Source organism: Gopherus evgoodei, chromosome 1, assembly GCF_007399415.2.
Source record: "Gopherus evgoodei ecotype Sinaloan lineage chromosome 1, rGopEvg1_v1.p, whole genome shotgun sequence".
Taxonomy (NCBI): Eukaryota; Metazoa; Chordata; order Testudines; family Testudinidae; genus Gopherus; species Gopherus evgoodei.
The window spans coordinates 36801816-36825701 of record NC_044322.1 but is presented as its reverse complement, the minus strand read 5'-3'; the positions used below and the strand labels follow the sequence as shown (position 1 = coordinate 36825701).

The 23886-nt window shown below is 44.0% G+C and overlaps 1 protein-coding gene across 2 annotated transcripts in view; it reads left to right on the top strand.

Annotated features, from left to right (window-relative positions):
• Nucleotides 1–23886, top strand: part of XPO4 (exportin 4) — a 144759-nt gene that overhangs the window by 49724 nt on the left and 71149 nt on the right. For both annotated transcript variants that reach the window (XM_030561803.1, XM_030561811.1), the window contains 2 exons: nt 1751–1892; nt 2182–2320. In XM_030561803.1, coding sequence (XP_030417663.1) covers nt 1751–1892; nt 2182–2320 — 281 coding nt within the window. The remainder of the gene's footprint in view (nt 1–1750; nt 1893–2181; nt 2321–23886) is intronic.

The following is a 23886-nucleotide window of genomic DNA, read 5'->3' as shown; positions in this document are numbered from 1 at the left end:
AATACAGTAATATTGTGTGCAATCAGTGCATTCAGTTGCTTATCACCCCCAGTCTTTTGCAGACAAGTAAACCTTTGAAATGGATTCTTCTGAAAAGTGAAACCCAGACCAAGCTGTGGGGTGTAGACACCTCCTGTCTTCTCCACCCATTTGTTAACATGAAGTTTGCCTACACCCCTTGTTAGCTTGATGGGTCTTTTTACTGCTTATATATAAATTGAGGTAAACACACATTCCTTTGTTTAAGATAGACCTGTTCAAGTCCCCCAACATACCTGTTTCTCTCTCTCTCTCTCTCTCTCTCTCTCTCTCTCTCTCTCACAAACACACACTCACACAGTAATTCCAGTATATATTCATAACTATTAATACACATTGAATGCATACATACATCTCAAAGAATATTAATGGTCAGTGAATGATTAGTTTTTCTTGCCCTGCCAGCTAGCCAACCACAGCCAAATGCCAGGTACAGCTCTTTATCCTCTTACCCTGCCCACTTCTGCCCTTTTCACTCTGTAGCCACTGCCCTTCATACTGATCCTTCTATGCTTTTGTCACAATGCCCCCCCCAGTTTAAAAAAAAAAAAAAAGTAGAAATTCAGAAGTCAGGAGTTGATGTTTTCAAATCTTTTTTTAAAGTTCTCTGCAAACATCTGAATAGGTTTAAGGAAGGGGATGTTTATAAACGTAGGTTATAAAATCCTAAAAAACAATGACCCCTCCCCCGTGTGTGCGTGTGTGTGTATGCACACCCACAAGTTACATTAAAATAACATTAAGGTTTCAAAATCAAGCATTCAAAAGTTAGAAGATTAAATAATTAAGGCTGACTGTGTAACATTAATTCCTGTTCCTTGTGCACAGGCATTATGATACAATCTTTAATAACATAATATGCTATGTCAGGCCTGCACAACATCACTGTGTGGCCCGCGGGGGGGATTCTAAATCCCACGCACATGGTGCTCTGCGGGCAGCCCAGAGCCCTTTGAATCCCGGCCGTGACTCCAGCGGATGGGCTGAGATTAAAGGGCTCGGGCTCCCCTCAGCGGCAGGAGCTCTGGGCCCTTTAAATCCCTGCCCCAGCCCCGCAAAGCTTCGGGTTCCCCAGCTGCCGGAGCCCCTGGCCTTTAATTTGCCCCTGAGGGTTCCAAACCACCTTTTCAGCTAGGAGCCCCTGGTTGATTTAAAATCAAGTATCACCTCCCCACCCCCACCCTTCCTTTTTGGCCCACAGCTGTTTTGGTGGGGCGGCCCTGGGGAAGCAGGGTTTGTTTCTGCAGGGCTGGGTGGTGCCGGGGGGCGTGTTTCCGCGGGGCCGAGGGGTTTTGGCCCTCAGCTGTTTTCTTTGGAGTAATGTGGCCCTTGCCGCTTTACGAGTTGTGCAGGCCTGTGCTATGTGTTAGTCAGTGACCAGTCTTGTTGTCGTCTTCCTCTCCCCCCACCCCGGTTCCTCATCCCAATCTCGTTTTCTATGCCTCGCCAGTCAGTCTCCACTCCTTAGACTTCTCATCCCAGTCTCCATCTCCTCCCAACTCCTCATGCCATTCATAATAATATATGATGATGTGATAATTCTGACACTTTTATCTCCTTGTCACATGTGAGAGGAACTAACCCCTGAAATAGCAAAATGGGTTAACTGCAGCTGACTATATTTTTTGAATGAAAAATATTTTTTCATTTTAACCAGCATGGGCGGTGAAAACAGCAGGTGATAATTGAATAATGTCTTTGTTCTTAACAGAAACTAGTAAAGTGGACTATGTCCTTTTTCAAGCTGCCACAGCAATAATGGAAGCAGTTGTGCGAGAGTGGATTCTTTTGGAGAAAAGTAGCATCGAGTCACTGCGAACATTCCTTTTAACTTATGTCTTACAAAGGCCTAAGTAAGTATGGATGGAAGTACTCCCAAAAATATTTGCATAAATTCCTACATAAACCATGATTTACCTTTGTTTAATCTTCCTAGGCTAACAGATAGAAACATTTAAATGGTAGTGGCGCTTCTAATTCCTGAATGGATGATGGCTCTTTGACATCTGTAGAATTGTCAGTTTTCATTTAAGCTTTCGTTGTGTTCTTGAAAAAATAACCCAGATTTAAAATTCTGTTTTACAGAAGCCTTGTGCTGTTCAGCTTAATGGCAAGAACTTAATATTTGTATTATGTTTACAGCCTTCAAAAGTATGTTCGGGAGCAGATTCTATTAGCAGTAGCAGTAATAGTGAAACGAGGATCATTAGACAAATCGATTGACTGCAAGAGCATTTTCCATGAAGTCAGCCAGTTGATAAGCAGTGGTAACCCCACTGTGGTAAGTTCTTGTTTAAAATATTATATAATCATTATACATTGTATACTAAGTATATTAGTTTTCTGGATTATTTTCATATCCAGAATATTATATTAAGAAGCATAATCAAAGAAAATAGTAAATGGCTGCTTGAATATCTAAATCTGGGATTTTTTTTTGTGAGAAATGAGTTTTGAGGCAGTATGTAATGCATGTTATATTTACAATGCTTTACCCTGTTACACTATGACAAATATCTGTGTCCTATGGAAAAGTGTAAATTTGCATTTGGCATTCTAGATACAGATGTTAATGAGCACTTTGAACTTGTATTTTAATACTAGCGTGTTTGATCGTATTAGTCTCTCACTCATATAGTATGGAGTAATCGTTACCAAAAGCTAGAATTAAACCAGTGTACTTGTTTCCATTCTGAGTTGCTTCAAGAGCCATGACACTTGATATAAAAAAGGATTTTCCGTTAGCTGGCAGTGGTTCTGTAAGGACTGTGTTCCGCTTACATCTGTCCATTGCTGCACCCTGTTTTGGTTCAGCTGTTGGAATTGTCTACTGAGGAAGAGACATAGACCTTCTTCATTCTCTGGGAGTTGGGCCAGGTGGGGAGAAAGGGTTGCGAGGAAGTAAAAACTGGAATGGAAATACAAAACTTGTTCACTCTAGATTTAGAATCAGACGGGGGTTAAGTGTTCCCTTCCTTACTGTGTTCAAAGTGGAAACAAGGTGTCAATGTCTATCTTTGCATTTAGTTAAATTCCATTTACTATGCCAGGAGATAAGATTAGAGTAGTTTGTAATGGAGGCTTTAGTGATAACCTTGATATCTAAATATATGAAAAAACTAAACTAACTTAACTACAAATTAAAGAAGCTTGATTATTTGCCTCCCAAATGTAGATGTACGATTATGCAAAAAATAATTATATATCTATATCTATATATTCAACTAAAACTACCCACAGCCCATAAAAAGGGGCTTGACTTTTAGAGTTGCTGAGCACTTTGAACTCCATTTGAGGTAGATGGGAGCTGGAAATTGTCAGCACCGCTCAAAATCACATCAAAGAGGTGCAGTCAGAGTAATGCAGCACCTGTCATGATCTAAAAAGTGTGCCACCTTTGTAGCACTTATAACAGATTTCCCTAACTCATAGAAATGGAAGTTTTAAGATTTGTTTTTAAACTCAGATTTCCTGTTTGGCAGCACAGTATTCTAATGTCTGTACAAAGAACAACATCCTCACCCAATTAGCAGCTTAAAACACATATTAGCCTATAATAGGCATTTGTGTGGAGATTGATAATTGTGTGGAAGGAGAACTATACTTATTAATCTTTTAATCATTCAAAATATAGTTTTCCCCCTGAAAAAGATACTTGAGGTTTCCAAAGTTTTCTATACACTTGTGTATATGTATAGGAAGTTATTTGATTTTTAACTAATGATACAGGAGTGGGACAAGTAGAAAGCTGCATATCAGAGGAATAGTCACTGGACCGGCTTTTGCATTCTAATACAATACACAGACACTAGACTGTATGCCGTTTAAGTTTGTTCTCTATATCATATATCTAGTACAAAATCTAAAAAGTAAGGAAATAAGTTAAGGCTACCAACAGTAAATACCTCTGCTTCCCTGTCCATAGGCTCACCTTGCCACCAACACAGTCACCGTACATTATTGACAACGTATCACAACCTTATCTCTGCCTTGTAATAATGCCCCAGTCACTTTCTACTCAAGGGATTTCCATTTCCAATCCACTATAACATATGCTACACTATTTGCTACCAAAAATTAACACTTGTTGGTATTTAAATATATTTATTATATTGTGTGATACAAACTTGCCAGGCCTAAATACATGTGTATAAACCTGCTGCACCATGCAATTAATATGCTTGATAGCATGAAATAGATCATTGATTCCAGTTCTAGTAATAAAAATATCTACTGCTCTGTCAACATACTACACTGAGAGGACTTCTAGAACTACATAGTTTAATGAGCCCTGGAACTTGATTCCTTTTGAAATCTTTACTGCACATTAATAAAAAATACATAAATTCAACAGTATACACCCAACAGTGTATTTCCATTACGGATCAAGTCAGGAAGACGAAGTTAATGTCTGATATGTGATATTGAGTTGGCCAGGAATCATGTTGGCTTGTGATTGTACAGCACCCAGCACAACAGAGCCTGTTCCTGACTGGGCCCTCAAGGATCTATTGTATTATAAAATTTAATAGGACTGAAGGATTGTATGGCAGTGAGGAACTGGCTGGAACCATTAACTGTTAACTTTTTTAAAAGTATGGAATCTTTGTTGTTCTGTTTAAAACGAGTTAATAAAGACTAAAGGGAAGCCATACTCCAACAGAACTTATGAGACTCATTAAAGTAGGCTTCCTTTGTGTGGGGAGGAAGATATACCTGGCTGGGATAATGGGGTATGCGGGAGAGAAGGTCTCTGCTTCACTGGTCCGTTTCACTTCATTTCACACCTTTCATGCCTCCCCAGGCTCCTCTACATATTCTCATCCAAAGCCTCCCACATTTGGAGACTGAGGAGCGTAGCTCTATCATCCCTCGATGGCCCCTAGCTCTCTCCTCTATCTAATCCTCCTCCCTTTCCCCTACCTCTGGGCCCGCCCCCCCCCCCCCCCCCCCCGCCCAGACTTCTGCTCCAGATCATTTCTCTCTGGTCAAGTACCTACCCTTCTGTGTCCTCCCATCTCTGGCTCAACTCAGCAACTGGAGCAGCACAGTCAGGGGTCAGCAACAACTCAACTTATATTTATAAATGTTTAAACATTGTTCTATATACATCTGAAAACAGCTTCGTACAAGTGTAGGCTGGGGCCATATCTCTTGGGTAACAGGAATGGAATAGGAAAAATAAAGATACACTGACAATATTTGATTTCTTTTTAAGGTAAAGGTATCATTTCTTGGTCTGGCCCAGAAAAAGGAATATAATGGAAAATAAATAAAAGAAGCTTGCTCCAGCTAGTGGAACAGTATTTTACTTATAAAGTCACTTGTAAGCAATCTAGTTCTTCTGTGGAAGCAAACTGGTATCTTCACAGTTCCTGCTTTCTTCCTTTCCTGTAGCTGGACTCAAAGCTACCTGACCTTTTTTCCTTCCTTGGGCTGAAAGGATGGTGAGTGTGCTTCATCTTTCCCACCAGGCCCCTCCTCAGCCTTCCATGGCTACTTTTTTTTATATCAGCGGGACTGCTTATGTGAATGTTGTTCTCGAGTTTGCTTGCAGAATCCGGTGTGCTGCCAGGATAATGACAAAAGTTGAACATTAAGAATATGTGGTTGACCATGAAGAATACATTAGGTCTGCACACTTCTCAATGGTTCCATATATTTAACTTTTTTACATATTAATTAAAACTATTGATAGAAATGGGGTTATTCTGAGGATGGAGCTTGAAGAGGAGCATTGAAGTAAAGGTTGTGACAGGGAGAGGCATGTGCAAAACAGTGAGAAATGAGGCAGCGATGAGATAGAACAGAGCAAGAGGATAGAGAGAGGTTGGATGGGAGGTAGGATGATGACCAGACAGCAAATGTAAAAAATCAGGACGGGAGTTTGGTATAATAGGAGCCTATATAAGAAAAAGACTCCAAAATCGGGACTGTCCCTATAAAATCTGGACATCTGGTCACCCTAATGGGAGGGAACAGGAATGTCAAGTGTATGGATAGGCAAAAGGGACAAGAGGATGAAGGACAGAAGGATATGAGATTGGTAGGATGAATTGTGGGCAGGTATGAGTGAGTCTGGGCAGTGGAAAAGAGCATTCAAGTTAGAGAAGCAGTAAGATGTTAAGAGTTTTATCACTCATTATAGAAATTGTATCAATGGGACTAGATGTTATGAACTGGTGGTGGTAGGGAAGGTGGTATAGTGTGGGCCAAGATTAGGACCTGGAATGCTGAGTTCTTCCTTCTGGCTCTTTTTCTTTTGCTTCTGTGACATCTGGACCTTTTAGGACCCCCTGGAAGAGTCCTGGGCTTAGTAGGGAGAGCCTTGTGGGTAGTAGGGTGGCTATTTGTTCCAAAAGTAGCTTTGTAGCAATCAAATGTGAGGCAGGAAGGGGTCTTAGTGTGCCTGCTTTTTTTCTTTCAGATCTTCTCTCTGGCAGTCAAGAAAAAGCACTCCTACCAGTAACTTCAACATTTCTTGCTCTGTAGCCTGCATTTCTGAGGGACAGGGTTTCTGGTAGGAGTCTTAGAGCACTTGGCTAATTTTAGCATGTGTAATAGTGTTTTCACCACTGATTTCCAGATGTTAGGGCAGGGATAGTCACTTATTTTTTGTCCCGGTCCAGACTCCAGAGAAAATTTTAAAAATTATAATTAAATAAAAAGATTTGGGATCCATTCAAAAGCATCTGGTGATCTGAATTTGGCCCATGGTCCGCCTATTGACTGCCCTGTCCTACAGTCTGCAGAAGCAGAGCTCCACTTCTGCACACTTTAAGAGCTGCCAGAGGGAAGGGAATTGAGGAGAGAACGGGTTTGGGGGACCAAAAAGGGGGCATTCCCCCACGATGTGTGCAAGAAACCCGCAGAGTGAACAGCCTCTCAACCTGCCTGTCTCCTCCTGCTTTCCAACCCTGTCTTTGGGGCCGCAAACAAGGCAGAGTTAGCTCAGCATCTTCCAGTATTACCTTTATAAAATGTAATAAACTTCTAAAATTAGGTTTTAATCAACTGAACTTGATCTTGTACACTAGGTCTCCATTAAGTCTGTACTATATGAATCTAGTAAACTGGATTTGATCTTTTATTCTCGCTATATTTAATTGTCATTTTAAACAGTTTGTAACCATTTATTGGTTAGAATTAATTCAGTTTAGGTATGTGTGACAGGATCCCCCGGAGTGCAGCCTGAGACTGTGGGACTGCTGTGCCCCCTGAACTCTCTCCTTTCTGGGCTCTCTTTCACAATGCCTTGCTAGTGACCAGCAGTAAACCCCTCCAGATGCTGTTATCACTCAGCACAACCACATGTGGAGCCCTGCACCCAGCTAGATTGCATGTATGATCTCAGAGCCACTAATGAATCACACAGAGAAAGGCAAAGCCAAATCCCCCCAGTTCCCAGCACTGTACCTCAGGAATATACCATCTTGCACTGCTCAGGATGAGCAATGCAGATTTATTGGTCCGTTTACCAGTTCATCAATGGAAAGTGGATATACACCAGCCTTTGCAAAACTTGAGCAGAGTTGCCACATGCTTCACATAAACTATGGTAAAGATAAACAGTAAAAGAAGTTTATTGACTACAAAAGATAGATTTTAAGTGATATTAACTGATAGGCAGAAAGTCAGAGTTAGTTACCAAAAGAAAAGAAAATATAACCACACAGTCTAAACTCTCAACCCTATTAGACTGGACAATATCTAGATTAAGCATTTTTTCTCACCCCACTGATATTGCAGTCAATAGTACACAGATTTCACCCTTGAAATCTTGGCCAGTCCCCTCGGTTGGAGTCTTCTCAAGTCTTCTCAGTGTCCTTGTTGCTTGCAGCATAGGTGGGGGTAGGAGAAAGGCCAAGCCTGGGCCCCCTGTGTTTAGTTTTATGCCTTATGTGTTTAGCTTTATGCCTTTAGTTTATGTGTTTGGAAAACACATCTGGGTGCATTGCTGAGTCTCCAGGCAAGGTTGAGCAATTCCCCTGGTCTGGCCTCATGCAGGTGAGTCACTGCATTGTAGCCAGGACCGGTGCAAGGATGTTTTGCGCCCTAGGCGAAACTCTCCCCCCCACTCCTCCCATAACATCGGTTCATTGAGGGGCAGATCCCAGTGAGCCTTTATAGACCCCAGGGGCTGCTTCCCAGACCAGGTTCCCCCCCTCCCCGCCCCCTGAACTCCCCTGGAGGGTGCAGAGCCCCCTCCATGACCCCTCCCCACCCCAGCAGCTCCTGTCCCAAGTCCACTCACTAGCTTTGCCTGACTTGGGCCGCTGCAGCAGATCGGCAGGGAGGAGCTGCCTTCTGGAGGCTCCTGCAGCAGATGCATGTGGGCAGAGGCCCCCGTGTGCCCCCCTCACCGTGCTTGGGCTCTGCGTCTCCCAGGAGTGTGAGTCGCTGCTGGCCTTCCCCCCCCCCCCAGCAGGCCCGGGAGCCGCAGAACCCAAATATGGCGAGGGAGGAGCTGGGGAGGTATGGGGACCTCTACCTGCATGCATCTGCTGCAGCCTGCAAGACCCCCCCGGGGGGGTACTAGGCCGTAGCCTGGGAAAGAGGGGCAGGGGGCACGGCTGCTCCCCGCTAGCAGCACTACCGCCTTTGCAGGGCTCCTGACCCCCTGCGCTCTGCCAGCTCCTCCATGGCTGGGGCTTGCTGCCATGCCTCCGGAAGGCGGCTCCTCCCTGGCGAGCCAGGGCACCACTTTTTGGTGCTCCAGGGCCGTCCTTAGGATTTATGGGACCCTATGCAGTATTATTAAACTGGTGCCCCTATGCCCAGTGGTAGCCTGAGCTTGCAGCCCGGCAGGGGCGGAGGTGGAGAGACAAGGCAGAAAGAACAACAAGACACCCGGCCCGCCTCACAGTGGCGGAGAGTCACAGTTCCCCGCAGAGACCCCTGTACCCTCTCCCTCACACAGAATGGACATGCAGAAGGTACCTAATTAAAAGCACTAAACTTGGGAATAAAACATGTCAGTCACAGGTTTTTTTGATATGCCCTGAAGTTTCAGAGATTTATTTGCAAAAGCTTTGTAGTAAGGGCGAGTCAGCTGTCTTGCTGAATACAACATTAAATATTATGGAATACCTGATGCAGCTCTTCTCTGTTTTACATTTTCTTAATCAGTATTTCTAAGCTAATTTTATATTTTAAATGTACTCTAAGCCTTCATAAAGGAATCATTCCAGATTACTACATATTTAACTCACTGAAATACACATTTTAAATTAATCAGTCACAGAGGTTTAGTGTGTTCATAACAATGTTCATTGCTTTTAGAAAAAGGGAACACTAATTTATAACAATACACATGTTTATGAAGTTTCACCAACTTTAAAACATGTTTCCAAAGATTTTAGGCTTAACAAAGGATTTTATATCTTACTAAGGTACTGATTTTGATTAAAACTAGTTCGTCAGATAGTCAGAAGTAAAGAAAGGGAAACTTTATCCAGCTATTTGGAAGCAAAGGGCTGTTGCTTCCTTCAGTGGGCAGGGGGAGGAGGGTGTGAAGGGAGAAATGGATGGACAGAAAGGACAGGAAGACTTTGGAAGTAAATTTTTTTTTTACTATAGTAATTAAAATGTACATTTTAGATAAGGGTGGTCTTTTGAAGAATTTTATTTAAAAAACCATATGTCTGAAGATCCAAGCATTTAAGGCTAAAGATGATTATGCATCTAAAAATCTATGCAAGGATTTTTTAGAGATGTGATTTTATAATCTTCAGCAACTCACTAATGAAATATTTTTAAAGCAAATTTTAAACTAAGGTCCTGTAGACTGACGTGTTCTGAGTAAATATTAGTCATGCACAACTGTTTTTGTCAGTACATTCAGAAACTGACAGTGGATACCTGGGGGCTGGCAAATGCCTGTTAAATGTCTTCATTGCCCCTTGAATAGCTCTTTAACAGTTTCAGTGTTGTGCTAATAGGTTAGGCAGACTGGAGATTTTTTCTCTTTTAACTACTTGAGCCCCTTTCCAGGAAGACTGAGGCCATGTCTACATCTAAAATTTTGCAGCGCTGGTTGTTACAGCTGTATTAGTACAGCTGTATAGGGCCAGCGCTGCAGAGTGGCCACACTTACAGCAACCAGCGCTGCAAGTGGTGTTAGATGTGGCCACACTGCAGCGCTGTTGGGCGGCTTCAAGGGGGGGTTCGAGGAACGCGAGAGCAAACCGGGAAAGGAGACCAGCTTTGCCGCGGTTTGCTCTCGCGTTCCCGGAGCCACCCAGCAAACCGCAGGGAAGGAGACCTGCTTGCTCGGGGTTCCGGGAACGAGAGAGCAAACCGGGAAAGGAGACCAGCTTCGCCGCGGTTTGCTCTCGCGTTCCCGAACCCCCCTGCAAACCGCAGGGAAGGAGACCTGCTTGCTCGGGGTTCCGGGAACGAGAGAGCAAACCGGGAAAGGAGACCAGCTTCACCGCGGTTTGCTCTCGCGTTCCCCGAACCACCCTGCAAACCGCAGGGAAGGAGACCTGCTTGCTCGGGGTTCGGGGAACGCGAGAGCAAACCGGGAAAGGAGACCAGCTTCGCCGCGGTTTGCTCTCGCGTTCCCGGAGCCACCCAGCAAACCGCAGGGAAGGAGACCTGCTTGCTCGGGGTTCCGGGAACGAGAGAGCAAACCGGGAAAGGAGACCAGCTTCGCCGCGGTTTGCTCTCGCGTTCCCCGAACCACCCAGCAAACCGCAGGGAAGGAGACCTGCTTGCTCGGGGTTCCGGGAACGCGAGAGCAAGCTGGGGAAGGAGACCAGCTTGATTACCAGAGGCTTCCTCCTTCCACGGAGGTCAAGAAAAGCGCTGGTAAGTGTTTACATTGGATTACCAGCGCTGGATCACCAGCGCTGGATCCTCTACACCCGAGACAAAACGGGAGTACGGCCAGCGCTGCAAACAGGGAGTTGCAGCGCTGGTGATGCCCTGCAGATGTGTACACCTTCAAAGTTGCAGCGCTGTAACTCCCTCACCAGCGCTGCAACTTTCTGATGTAGACAAGCCCTCAGAGCCTGCAGAAAGGGTCAGAATAGGGATAGGAAAATCAGTAGGGTAGACACTAAGACCCAGTGGTGCTCCAAATTTTCAGGTGCCCTACACAGCTGCCCACGCCTGAGGACGGTCCTGGGCACCCCCAAACACTTGTTGCCCGAGGGGACTGCCTAGTTCGCCTAGTGGTTGCACCTGCCCTGATTGTAGCTCCCTTGCTGGACAGTGGTTGTTGATGGGTTGATTGACATCCTGCCTGGGTGTTGGCTACTTTCCTTGTTGTTGCCTCTGGGGAGCTAATATCTCTCTGATTCCCCAGTTTACAGCATGTTTTAGTGACCACCATACAACACAATTCTCATAACTTCACATGCATTAATAATACACATAAATGGATAGAGAAATGACTTTCAGCAGATCATAACCTTTCCAGATACTTTACAAGGCATGCTTTAGATGTAAGATCACAATTATATAAAAATGAGGAATATGGGCGTTCCAGGATGCTCCCCCAAGGTAAAGAACAGGGGTCAGCAACCTTTCAGAAGTGGTGTGCCGAGTCTTCATTTATTCACTCTAATTTAAGGTTTCGCGTGCCAGCAATACATTTTAACATTTGTAGAAGGTCTCTTTCCATAAGTCTATAATATATAAATAAACTATTGTTGTATTTAAGTAAATAAGGTTTTTTAAATGTGTAAGAAGCTTCATTTAAAATTAAATTAAAATGCAGAGCCCCCCGGACCGGTGGCCAGGACCCAGGCAGTGCGAGTGCCACTAAAAATCAGCTTGTGTGCCGCCTTCGGCACTCGTGCCATAGGTTGCCTACCCCTGGTATAGAATGTCACAGTATGTTGGCCTGTTCTTTGACCCATTAGACCACCCATGCCCCACCATTTACAAAGAATTATTACTAGGGTGGGGGTGCCAGTAAATGAGACCATCTCCTCACCCTGCTCCAGGAGAAAGCACTAGGTAAATGGATGTAGGAGATGAAACTCCCATGAAGAACAGGAGTGCATCTCTTGGGGGTCAAAAACCACAAATCCAGTTACTGGTCTATTCAGTCATTAATGGCAGATTCATTTTGAGGAAGTTGAATGACCAGAAGTCCTACTCATCAACAGTTTCTCCTCTTCTTCACATCAGATCAGTTCTACAGTCTCACACCAAGCCTACAGCAGTTTGGACCTTTTAAAAATCCTTTTCCATGTTCTGGCAGAAATGCAGGCACAGTACATTCCCTATGGCAGGGAATTACCCATTCCAGTGGACTCCAACAGGTAACCTGCCTGGAATTGATGCCAAAAGTTAACCTTTCTTGCCAGAAAGACAAGTACCCTGGCTACTGTATGGGACACAAATACCTTTTTTTCAAAGTACCCTAAAAAAAATTAATCTCCTTCAGTTGTAGTGGGACACTTTTCAAGAGATCAGAGCATAAAGCTTGCTCAGCATGTTTAAAAATATACCTGACCTCCCTGAACAAATAATGCACTAAAACATGTGTACATGTAAAAAAGCAGCAATGTGGAAATCTGCTGCTATGCAGACCGTTGCGGGAGAAAAAAAAAATTAGCTCTACTCACAGAGAAATCCTTGAGGCATGCAAAATAGAAGTATTCTACACAAACGTACAAGACCAAGAAATCACAATCATTTGCAGTTGAAAGAAGCTTGGTCCATGTGTTTCCCTAGCATGGGGTAGTCAGTAAGTGGACTGTGGGCCAAATCCGGACCAACAGATGCTTTTGAATGGATCCCGAAATCTTTTTATTTACTTATCATGTTTTAAATTTGCTCTAGAGTCTGAACCTTAACTATACTTTGTCCAAGAAATCTGGACCTTGACAAAAAATAATTGACTATCATCCCTGCTGTAGAAGGTCTGCGGATGGGGAGATTGCACGCACTTACGTCTGTATAATTTCAGTTGTGTAGGAGTCAGGGATCCCTCCCTGACACTTACCCACCCTTTTCACCACAAAGTTTATGCTCATGAGTCCTCGCCAACATATTTAGGCTTCTTGGATGCTGATAAGCCTGTCTAGGCTTGTTCAGTCCTTTACAAACACCTAAGGCTCATGGGGAAGAGGACTGGTGCACTTGGCCAGGCAGAGAACCATTGCTGCAAGTCTTTAGGTCCACATGAGCGGGGCTACTCATATATAGACTTCTAAGGTCTTTAAGAGGGGAGAAGTAATGGCCACTGATGTGCTGCACCTTCAGTGCTGAAGATATCTGTGGGTCATTAGAAAGGGATCCCCTCTGTTGTCCTCTGCACCTCCTAGGGTTCTCAAGAGAGTGGTGCTTCTGTCCTGCATATTTCAGAAGGCTCGTGAAAATGCCCCTTTCTCTTCTCCCACTTCTTTCTCCAGTATCATTTTAGGACTATATACAAAAACTAAAGAAACTTCCAGGCAAAAAATAAATTCTCTTTTCTAACAGAGCATTCTTTTACTTATTTCTTGTGATATAAAAAAGAAAACATCTTTTAAAGAAAATGTTTATAAAGGTTTACTGCTCCAGTACTCTTCAAATTATTTTCTTAAATGAATACTCTTGCCATCCTTCACAAAGTTCTGTTTTTTGCTTTCATATTTGTGTCAGTATAAGAAACTCTGCTGTTTACTTTGCTCAGTCTGAGTCTGTATTTTAGAAAGGTAGTGGCCTCTTGCCATCAACACACTGTAAAGTGTACATGAAAATAAACTTTTAAACTTTATTAAAGGGGAGGGGGGGCCTTCATTGATTCTGTAGGCCAAGCACACTGCACACACTAGTGGCTCCTTGCATTCCTTTGTCACCCCTTGTGTCCCACCTTCCCATCACTGTGTATTTCAGGGACTCCCTGCCACCCTCATTCCTCCCTTCCCCCATTCCAGGAGCTCTGTATCTCCCATTCTCCCTTTCTTTATGCCAGAGACTCTATGTACCCCAAACCTCTGTGTCACAGCTCTGGTCACTGCTGGATGGTCACTGAGCTTGAATCCCAACCCTGGACCCATGTGTTCTTGGCTTGCTGAGGCTGAGCGTAGTCCAGTCACTGCTTCTGGGCTTTGGATCTCTAGGCACATTAATGAAGTACAGATTATGTGTCTAGTGCCACCTGCTGAGAGATGGGACTTCTTAGGGCAGTGGTCCACAACCTTTTTGGCTGGCGGGCGCCAGCCGAAGGACCACTGCAGTGGTGGAGCACCTGCTGAAATGCCGCTGAATGGCGGTGACGCCTCTCAATGACGCCACTTGCCGTTGACAAGCGACGTCATCGAGAGGCGTCCCCGCCGAAATTCAGGAGCGACGTCTCTCGATGATGTCACTTGTGGACAGCAAGCGGCGTCATTGAGAGGCATTGCCGCTGAAATTCAGGGGCGATGCCTCTCGATGACATCAGTTGTCGGCGACAAACGTTGTCATCGAGAGGTGTCCCCACTGAAATGCCACTGAAATTCAGCGACATTTCGGCGGGTGCTCTCCCGGGGGTCAGGACGTGGGCGCTTTAAGATGCCCCTGCAGGCGCCATGGCGCCCGTGGGCACTGCATTGGGGACCACTATCTTAGGGCATGTCTTCTTTAACTGTAACATGGCTGTGTAGTCATGGCACCAGCTCTGAGAGAGAGCTCTCCCAGTGCTGTAAAAAAACCACCTCCACGAGGGGAATAGCTGCAAGCGCTGGGAGCACAGCTGACAGCGCTGTCTACACTGGCACTTTACAGCGCTGAAACTTGCAGCGTTCAGGGGGATGTTTTTTCACTCCCCAGAGCGAGAAAGTTGCAGCTCTGTAAAGTGCCAGTGCAGACAAGCCCTTAGCCTTCTGAGCTTTTAAATGCTAACACTAATACCTGGTTTCATTGTTCTCCTTCTGAAGAAATTCCACTGCTCCAAAACTTTCTGCCTGCACACCACCTGGAATAATTGGATTCTCACCTTAGAGTATCTATTGTCCTGCTGGAGCATAGTTAATAAAATGTTAATGAATTACTTGGTTCTATAGCTTCTTCCAGATGGGGTGTGATATGTGACAGTGTCCTTGTCAGCCCATGTCTGATTTACTGTGCACTGGGGATGAGAGTTCAGAACTCTCTGTATAACATCTGTCAGATTTGATGAGGTGTGTCAAGGTTTTTTTCCCCCACTTTGAACTTTAACGTCCAAAAAGTGGGGATCTGCATAGACCCTTCTAAGCTTAATTCTTAGCTTAGATCTGATAACGCTGCCACCAGCCAAAAAATGGGTCTTAAAACAAGGAGAAATAAACCATTCCCCCTCCTTTCCCCCTCCCAGACTTTCCCCTCCCTGGGTTACCCTGAGAGGCTTCACTGATCCAAACTCCTTGGATCTTAAAACAGAGAGGAATTAACCTTCCCTTTCCTTTTCCCCCCACCAATCTCTGGTGAGTTTAGACTCAATCCCTTGGATTCCAAAACAAGGAAAAATCAATCAGGTTCTTAAAAAAGAGAGCTTTTAATTAAAGAGAGAAAAGGTAAAAAATTGTCTCTCTAAAATCAGGGTGTAAAATGCTCACAGGGTATTCAGATTTATATAGACTAGAGGGGACCCCCCCCCCAGCCTGAGATTCAAAGTTACAGCAAACAGAGGTAAAAATCCTTCCAGCAAAATACACATTTACAAGTTAAGAAAACAAACATAAGACTAATCCACCTTTTCTAGCTAGTACTTACTATTTTGAAACATGAGAGACTGATTCAGAAAGATTGGAGAAAACCTGGGTGCACGTCTGGTCCCTCTTAGCCCCAAGAGCGAACAATGAACAACACAAACAGCACAAACAAAGACTTCCCTCCATCAAGATTTGAAAGTATCTTGTCCCCCGATTGGTCCTCTGGTCAGGTGTCAGCCAGGTTTATTGAGCTTCTTAACCCTTTACAGAAAAAAGAGACATTAACCCTTAACTATCTGTTTATGACAAGGTGTACATAGACAGAACCTCCAAATCATCACACCAGGATCCCCCATCCTCTCCCCACGTGGCAGGGCCACTGTTTGCCCATTCTTCCTCTCATTTTCTCCTTCCCTCAGCAATTATATTTATTTCTGTGTAGGAGGTAAGTCACTCAGGGTGTTATATTTTGAAACCGTATTGGGATGATTGGCAGAGTTGATATGAAAGGGGATATTGTTATGATGGAGGATGTTAACGGCTGCTTTCAAATAGTTCTTTGTATTATAGACAGTTACAATGATGGCTGAAGCAGCTGACTGCTAACCATATGCACGGGGCTCTTTGTGCCTCATAAGAATGGCCATACTGGGTCAGACCAATGGTCCATTTTAGCCCATTATCCTGTCTTCCAACTGTGGTCTGGTGCTAGATGCTTCAGAGGGAGTGAACGGAACAGGGCATTTTATGGAGTGGTCCACACTCTCTCACATCTAATCCCAGCTTCTAACCATCAGATTTAGGGACACCCAGAGCATGGGGTTGCATCCCTGCCTGTCTTGGCTAATAGTCATTGATGTAGCTATCCTCTAGGAACTTATCTAATTCTTTTCAGAACCCAGTTATACTTTTGGTCTTTATAACATCTCCTGTCAACAGGTTCCACAGGTTGACTGTGCTTTGTGTGGAGAAGTACTTCCTTTTGTTTGTTTTAAACCTGCTACCCTGATTTGTGTGTTACATGAAGGAGTAAGTACACTTCTTCACTTTCTAAACACCATTTATTATTTTACAGACCTTTATCATACTCCCCCACCCTCCCAAGTCATCTCTTTTCCAAGCTGAACAGTCTGTCTTTTGAATCACTTATATGGAAGCTGGGTGATAGTCCTAATAATCTTTACCTTTTTATGTACTTTTCCAGTTCTAATATATTTTTTGAGATGGGGCGACCACACCTGCGCTCAGTACTTAAGGTGTGGGCATACCATTGACTTATATAGTGGCATGATATTTTCCTTTATTAATGGTTCCTAACCTTATCTTTTTTTGACTGCCACTGCACATTGAGCAGATGTTTTCAGAGAATGATTCCAAGATCTGTCTAAAGTGCTATAGTTGGGATTATGTTTTCCAGTGTTTATGACTTTGCATTTATCAATACTGAATTTCATCTGCCATTTTGTTGCACAGTCGCCCAGATTTGAGAGATCCCTTTGCAACTCTTCAGTCAGCTTTTGACTTCACTATCTTGAATTATTTTGTATCATATGCAAATTTTGCCACCTCGCTGTTTACCCCTTTTTCCAGATCATTTATTAATATGTTGAATAGGACTGGTCCCACTACAGATCCCTGGGAGACACAGCTATTTACATCTATTGTGAAAATTGACCATTTATTCCTAGCCTTTGTTTCTTATCTTTTAACCAGTTACTGATCCATGAGAGGACCTTACCTCTTATCCCATGACTGCTTGCTTTTCTTAAGAGCCTTTGGTGAGGGACTTTATCAAAGGCTTTCTGAAAATCCAAGTACTGTATCCATTATATCACCTTTGTCCATGTGTTTGTTGTTTGCCTCAAAGAATTGTAATAGAGTGGTGAACCATGATTTCCCTTTACAAAAGTCGTGTTGACCCTTCCCCAACAGAAATTGTGTTCACCTATGTGTCTAATAATTCTGTTCTTTACTCAGGACTGACTCTTAAGTTTTTTGCTGCCCCAAGCAAAAAAATTTTCCCCTCCCCCCCCCTTTTTTTGGCTTTTAAACGTTTTCACTTTGCAGTTTTGTTTTGACTGTTTAAAAAAAATGAAAACAGAATTTGTAGTTAGTGAAATAAAACAGTTTCCTACTAGTATAATTTTAACATTTAATTTTAACAAGTCATTTTCGGTTTTGTCCTGGCATTTTAGCCCTATAACCACTGGCACTGACGCGAAACTGAAATTAGAGCAAATGGCACCGATAGAGCAGCACAGTACACACAGGTAATTGTGATTTGAGTGACTGTGTCACAGCATGACATGATATTTTTCACGTCACACTCCTATTGCACTACTGTACTTGCCGTAGGTAAAGTGCTAGTCATTGGGGCAAGAGAGCTCCCCATGAGCTCGGGTATGCACTGAACCCAGCCCTGCTGGTGTTTTTCCAGCGCTGAGGCTGCCCAGCTGGGAGCCCAAGGGACATGCAATGGAGAGAGCTCTGGGGCTGGAGGAGTCAAGGAGGAGGTGCTGGGCTTGCTGGACAGATGCTGCCCCTCTCTGCCAGGTCACTCGCCCCCCTTCAGGAGGGGAGACAGAAGGAGACTCCAGGCGCTGGAGTGCTGTGAGGGGCTGGGGAGGGAGGCAGCAGCCTCTGGGGCTCCAGCAGACGGAAGCTTCCCAGGGGTCCCGAGGACCCTCCCACCCAGCCCAACTCTTACCTTGCTGCGGATCTGGCCCAAAGTGGGTTCATCTCCCATCACCGCAGTTCCTAGGGCCAGGAGTTGGAGCTGTTGCTGGATCCCAGCCCCACTCATCCTTGATCTTCGCCTTGGCCCTGGCATGAGCTGGGCTCAGCCCAGGCTGCCCCTCTGCTCCCCTCTCCCCTCCCCTGGCAGGAGGTGGCGCCGAGGGGCGGAGGATGCAGAGGCGGGGACAAGCCGAGGAGGAGTGGCCCGCCTGGGTGCCATGTTCGCCCTGTCCTCTGCAGCCAGAGCAGGGCCGTGCTACTGGCTCCCGCCTGAGGGGTGGAGAGTGGCCGCTGACCACGGAAGAGCGGTGGGGACAAGCCGAGGAGGAGCGGCCCATCCTCTGCAGTCAGGCAAAGGCTGCGCTACCGGCTTCTGCCGCTTTTCCGCAGTCAGTGGCCACCCCCCGCCACCCCCCCAGGCGGAGCCAGTAGCGTGGCCCTGCCCTGGCTGTAGAGGATGGGCCACTCCTCCTCGGCTTGTTCACATCACTCTCCAGCGGTCAGCGGCTACCCACTCCCCAGGCGGAGCTGGTAGCTTGGCCTTGCCCTGGCTGCGGCTTGTTCGCGCCACCCTCCCGCGGTCTGCGGCCACCCCCACACCATCCCAGACAGGAGCCAGTAGTGCAGCCCTGCCCTGCCTGCAGAGGACGGGCCACTCCTCGGCTTACAGCTGCGGGGACAAGCCGAGGAGGAGCGGCCCATCCTTTTCAGCTGGGGCAGGGCCACGCTACCGGCTCCCACCTGAGGGGTGGGGTGTGGCCGCTGCCCGCGGGAGAGCGGCAGGGATACACTCCCCACTTAGCCGGCTCCCTGCCCTGCCGCACTCCGGCGGCAGAACAACAGGCTGGTTACTGCCCCCCCCTGGGGCGGTGAGGATCCAGCCCAGGAAGCTGCTTGAGGTCTGAGCTGGGGCCCTAGCATTATGCCGCCCCATATATTTTGCCGCCCTAGGCACCTGCTTGTTTAGCTGGTGTCTAGAGCCGCCCTTGTCTTTATTATTGTCAAGATTTCTTTCCCCACTCTGAACTTTAGGGTACAAATGTGGGGACCTGCATGGACCCTTCTAAGCTTAATTATTAGCTTAGATCTGGTAACACTGCCACCACCCAGAGTTCCAGTGTCTGGGGCACTCTCTATTCCCCTCAAACTCCCCCTCCCCCCCCGGATTGCCTTGAGGGACTTTACCAATTCCCTGGTGAACACAGAGCCAAACCCCTTGGATCTTAAAACAAGGATAAATTTACTATCCCCCTCCTTTCCCCCCGCCAGTCCCTGGTGAGTCCAGATCCTATCCCCTTCGATCTTAACACAAGGAAAAATCAATCAGGTTGTTAAAAAGAAAACTTTTAATTAAAGAAAGAAAAGGTAAAAATTATCTCTGTAAAATCAGGATGGAAAATGCTTTACAGGGTAATCAGATTCCTATAGACCAGAGGGGCCCCGCCTAGCCTTAGGTTCAAAGTTACAGCAAACAGAGGTAAAATCCTTCCAGCAAAAGAAACATTTACAAGTTGAGAAAACAAACATAAGACTAACACGCCTTGCCTTACAAGTTTGAAGCATGAGAGACTGATTCAGAAAGATTTGGAGAGCCTGGATTGATGTCCCGTCCCTCTCAGTCCTGAGAGCGAACAACAACAACAAAACAAAAAGCACAAACAAAGACTTCCCTCCACCAAGGTTTGAAAGTACCTTGTCCTCCTATTGGTCCTCTGGTCAGGTGTCAGCCAGGTTTACTGAGCTTCTTAACCCTTTACAGGGAAAAGAGACGTTAACCCTTAACTATCTGTTTATGACAACTATAGTTTCAACTAATTTGCCTGGTACTGAAGTTAGGCTAAGTTAATTGCCAGGATTGCCTCTGGAGCCTTTTAAAAATCAGCATTGCATTAGTTATTCCCCAGACGTGGTACAGAGGCTGATTTAAGTGATAGGTTATATATCCTGTTTAGTAGTTCTGCAATCTCATATTTGAGTTCCTTCAGAACACTTGAGTGAATATTGTTTAGTCCTGGTCACTTATTACTGTTTAATTTATCAATTTCTTCCAAAACCACCTCTACTGACATCTCAGTCTGGGACAGTTCCTCAGATTTGTCACCTAAAAAGAATGGCTCAAGTATGGGAATCTCCCTCACATCCTCTGCAGTGAAGATGGATGCAAAGAATCAATTTAGCTTCTCTGCAGTGGTCTTGTCTTCCTTGAGTGCTCCTTTAGCACCTCAGTCATACAGTGACCCCACTGATTGTTTGGCAGTCTTCCTGCTTCTGACATCCTTTAAAAAAAAATTGCTGTTAGTTTTTGTCATTTGCTAGTTGCTCGTCCAGAAAAAATGTTTTTGGCCTGCTTAATTATACTTTTATTCTTGATTTACCAAAATTTAGGCTCCTTTCTATTTTCCTCAGTAGAATCTGACTTCTAATTCTTAAAAGATGTCTTTTTGTCTCTTACCACCTCTTTTACTCTGTTGATTAGCCATGGTGGCATTTTTTTTTTGTTTTGTTTTTGTTTTTTCTTACTGTTTTTTTTTTATTTGAGGTTTACATAAGTTGAACCTCAGTGATTGGTGTTTTTTAAGAAGTTTCCATACAGTTCACAGGCATTTCACTCTTGTGACAGTTCTTTTTAATTTCCATGTAACTAGGCTCCTCATTTTTGTGTAGTTTCCCTTTTTGAAGTTAAATGTTACTGTGGTGGGTTTCTTTGGTATTTTTCTCCCTTGGAAAGATGTTAAGTTTAATTATGTTGTTGTCGCTTTTACCAAACAATTCACTATATTCACCTCTTGGACCTTATCCTGTGCATAATTTAGGATTAAATCAAGAATTGCCTCTCCCCTTATGGATTCCATGACTAGCTTCTCTAAGAAGCAGTCATTGATGATGTCTCAAAATTTTATCTCTGTATCCCATCCTGAGGTCACGTGTTCCCAATGAATATGCAGATAATTGAGGTCCCTCATTATTATTGGGTTTTCTGTTTTTGTAGCCTAATCTCCCTGAGCATTTCACAATTACTGTGACCACCTTGGTCAAGTGGTTGGTAGTATATTCCTGCTGCCATACTCTTATTAGTCAAGCATGGAATTTCTATCCATACAGATTCTGTGATATTCTTTGATTCATTTAAGATTTTTACTTAATTTGACTCCATGCTTTCTTTCACATATAGTGCCACTCCCCATCAATGTGACCTGCTCTGTCATTCCCATATATTTTGTACCCGGGTATTACCGTGTCCTGTTGATTTATCATCATTCCACTGAGTTTCTGTGATGCCTAGTATATAAGTATCCTCGCTTAATACCAGGCACTCAGGTTCACCCATCTTCACATTTAGACTTTTTGCATTTGTATATTAGCACTTATAAAATTTGTCAATATTTAGTTGTCTGCCTTTATGTGATGTAATTGTTTCACTGTTTCTCTTCATTTCCTACCTGCATTTGTCAACGTATAGCCTCTCCTCTTTACTAGGATATAGAATATCCCCTTTAATAAATCTTTCCCTAAGGGATGTGTCTGTCCAAACCATGTGCTCCTCTGCACCTGTCAGCTTTCCCTCAGCCTTTAGTTTAAGAACTCTTCTATGACCTTTTTAATTTTACTTAGCAGCAATCTGATTCCGTTTTTGGTTCCATGAGACCTTCAAAGTGCCACATTTCTTACTATTCCATCCTGGGCTTCCTGGTGTAGTTGAATTAGATGAGGACTGCAAAATGTAATTCATATAGTAAAATTTTCATTGCCCTCAGAGTATGAAATTGTTTGAGCTGTGCCAAGTTCCTCAAGAGAAACTCCAGCTGGCTTTTTTATTTCTTGTAAGCGTTGGTGAGGATAAAATAATCACAAAAATTTACAAGGCTTGTATAATCACTGATTAAACTGAAGGTTCATTCAGTGTGGTGAGGCATCATATAATATAGTGCACAGTTCATTTAATTTCATATTTTTCATTATGAGTATACAGAGACCTGAGTTTTCCACAAGGATAAGTAAAAATCAGCTAAAGGGAAATTGCCTAAATAAATGAATGTGCTTTGCCTTTAATTCATTTAGTTTTAGCAGACTTATAATTAAACCATCTGAGCAGGAGCTATGAAAGGTCTCTAGGTAAGAATCAGTTCATCTTCATTCAGACCCACAGAGTGATATGTGACTCACTGTTCATCAGACAACACAATAATGAAACACTCTGAAGAAAGATAAATAACAGTGGCTGAAGAGTTTCTTGGTTCTTGCTATTCAGAGTTTGCAGTTAGATGTTAGGTACTTAAATAACTACAGTGATAAGTGTGGCATTAAAAACTAAGAGGCATGGATGTATAACAGTTAAGTAGTATATTAGATAGAATGGATGTATCAGCTGCAGCATGTGTTGGGGATAGCATAAGTCCTCTGGGAAGATGAGGAAGCAGGTTTGAGAAGTTAAGCACACGTGCCATGAGTGTGACCTGCCAAAACTAGAATTTGAGTGTATACAACAGTTGGCCTCAAATGAATCTCTGATACCAGCAACAAGCTGTGTGGTTTTGTTTTGTTAACTTTGTTCCCTGATGTAACTGTAGGGCTTCATTTTGTTTGCATAACTATCGGAACATCAGAAGGTCCAGCTGTAAACAGAGCGCTTTGGACAGAAACTATTGAAGAAAGTCAGTTCTGTTATGCGTAGATGATCTGAAGATGATATTAGTAAATGTAGTAGTTTTGTCTGAGGAACGCTGGGGAGGGAGCGGGGACATTGTCCCTTCTCACTGTAGAACTGTCTTGCGAGAGAAGTCTTACTTTTGAAGTCTCCCTTGGTCTAGAACAACTTTTTTACTTATACATATGAAAGTTTGTTAGCCAGGAACGATACAACTATTTCTGCCCCAATGCCCCTTTTCTACTCTATCAGCTACTTGCCTCTATACTAGTTAATATCCCTGAAGAATCACTTTTATCGCATACTTCCTGTGGCCCTGAAACATTGGCAACATTGGCAATAGAGATTCCGTTGTGGGAGAGGGGAAGAAAACTGGAGCCCTATAAATCAATAAGAGTAACTGAAAATTATTTAAGATAACAGGATTAGTTTCATGTTTTAACTGTGAAGGGAATAAGAGCCTTGTGCTGTTAAATTCATTGAAGTTCAATTATCTAGAATACAAAAGGAAAAATAATAAGATATTGAGATTTCCCAAATGGGATCTCGTCTTTAGTTTGATGATTTAGAATTTGTGGCGAGATGAATATGACTAACTTGAACCAAGTGTCTTTCATCATGAATGTTTCCACACACTGAAGTCCAAGACTGGTATATAACAGTTTTGCTGTACAATTAATTCTGCTTTGTCAGGGTCAGCTTCTATGATTTAGACAGTTGTGTGCTAACTCCTATGTTTCCTTAACCCATAATTGAACTGTTCTTCCTTTCATACATTTTGTGTCTTCAAATAAATCAGTTCACTTACTCAGTGAGCTGCCTAGACGAAAGTGAGAAATCCCACAAATGTTC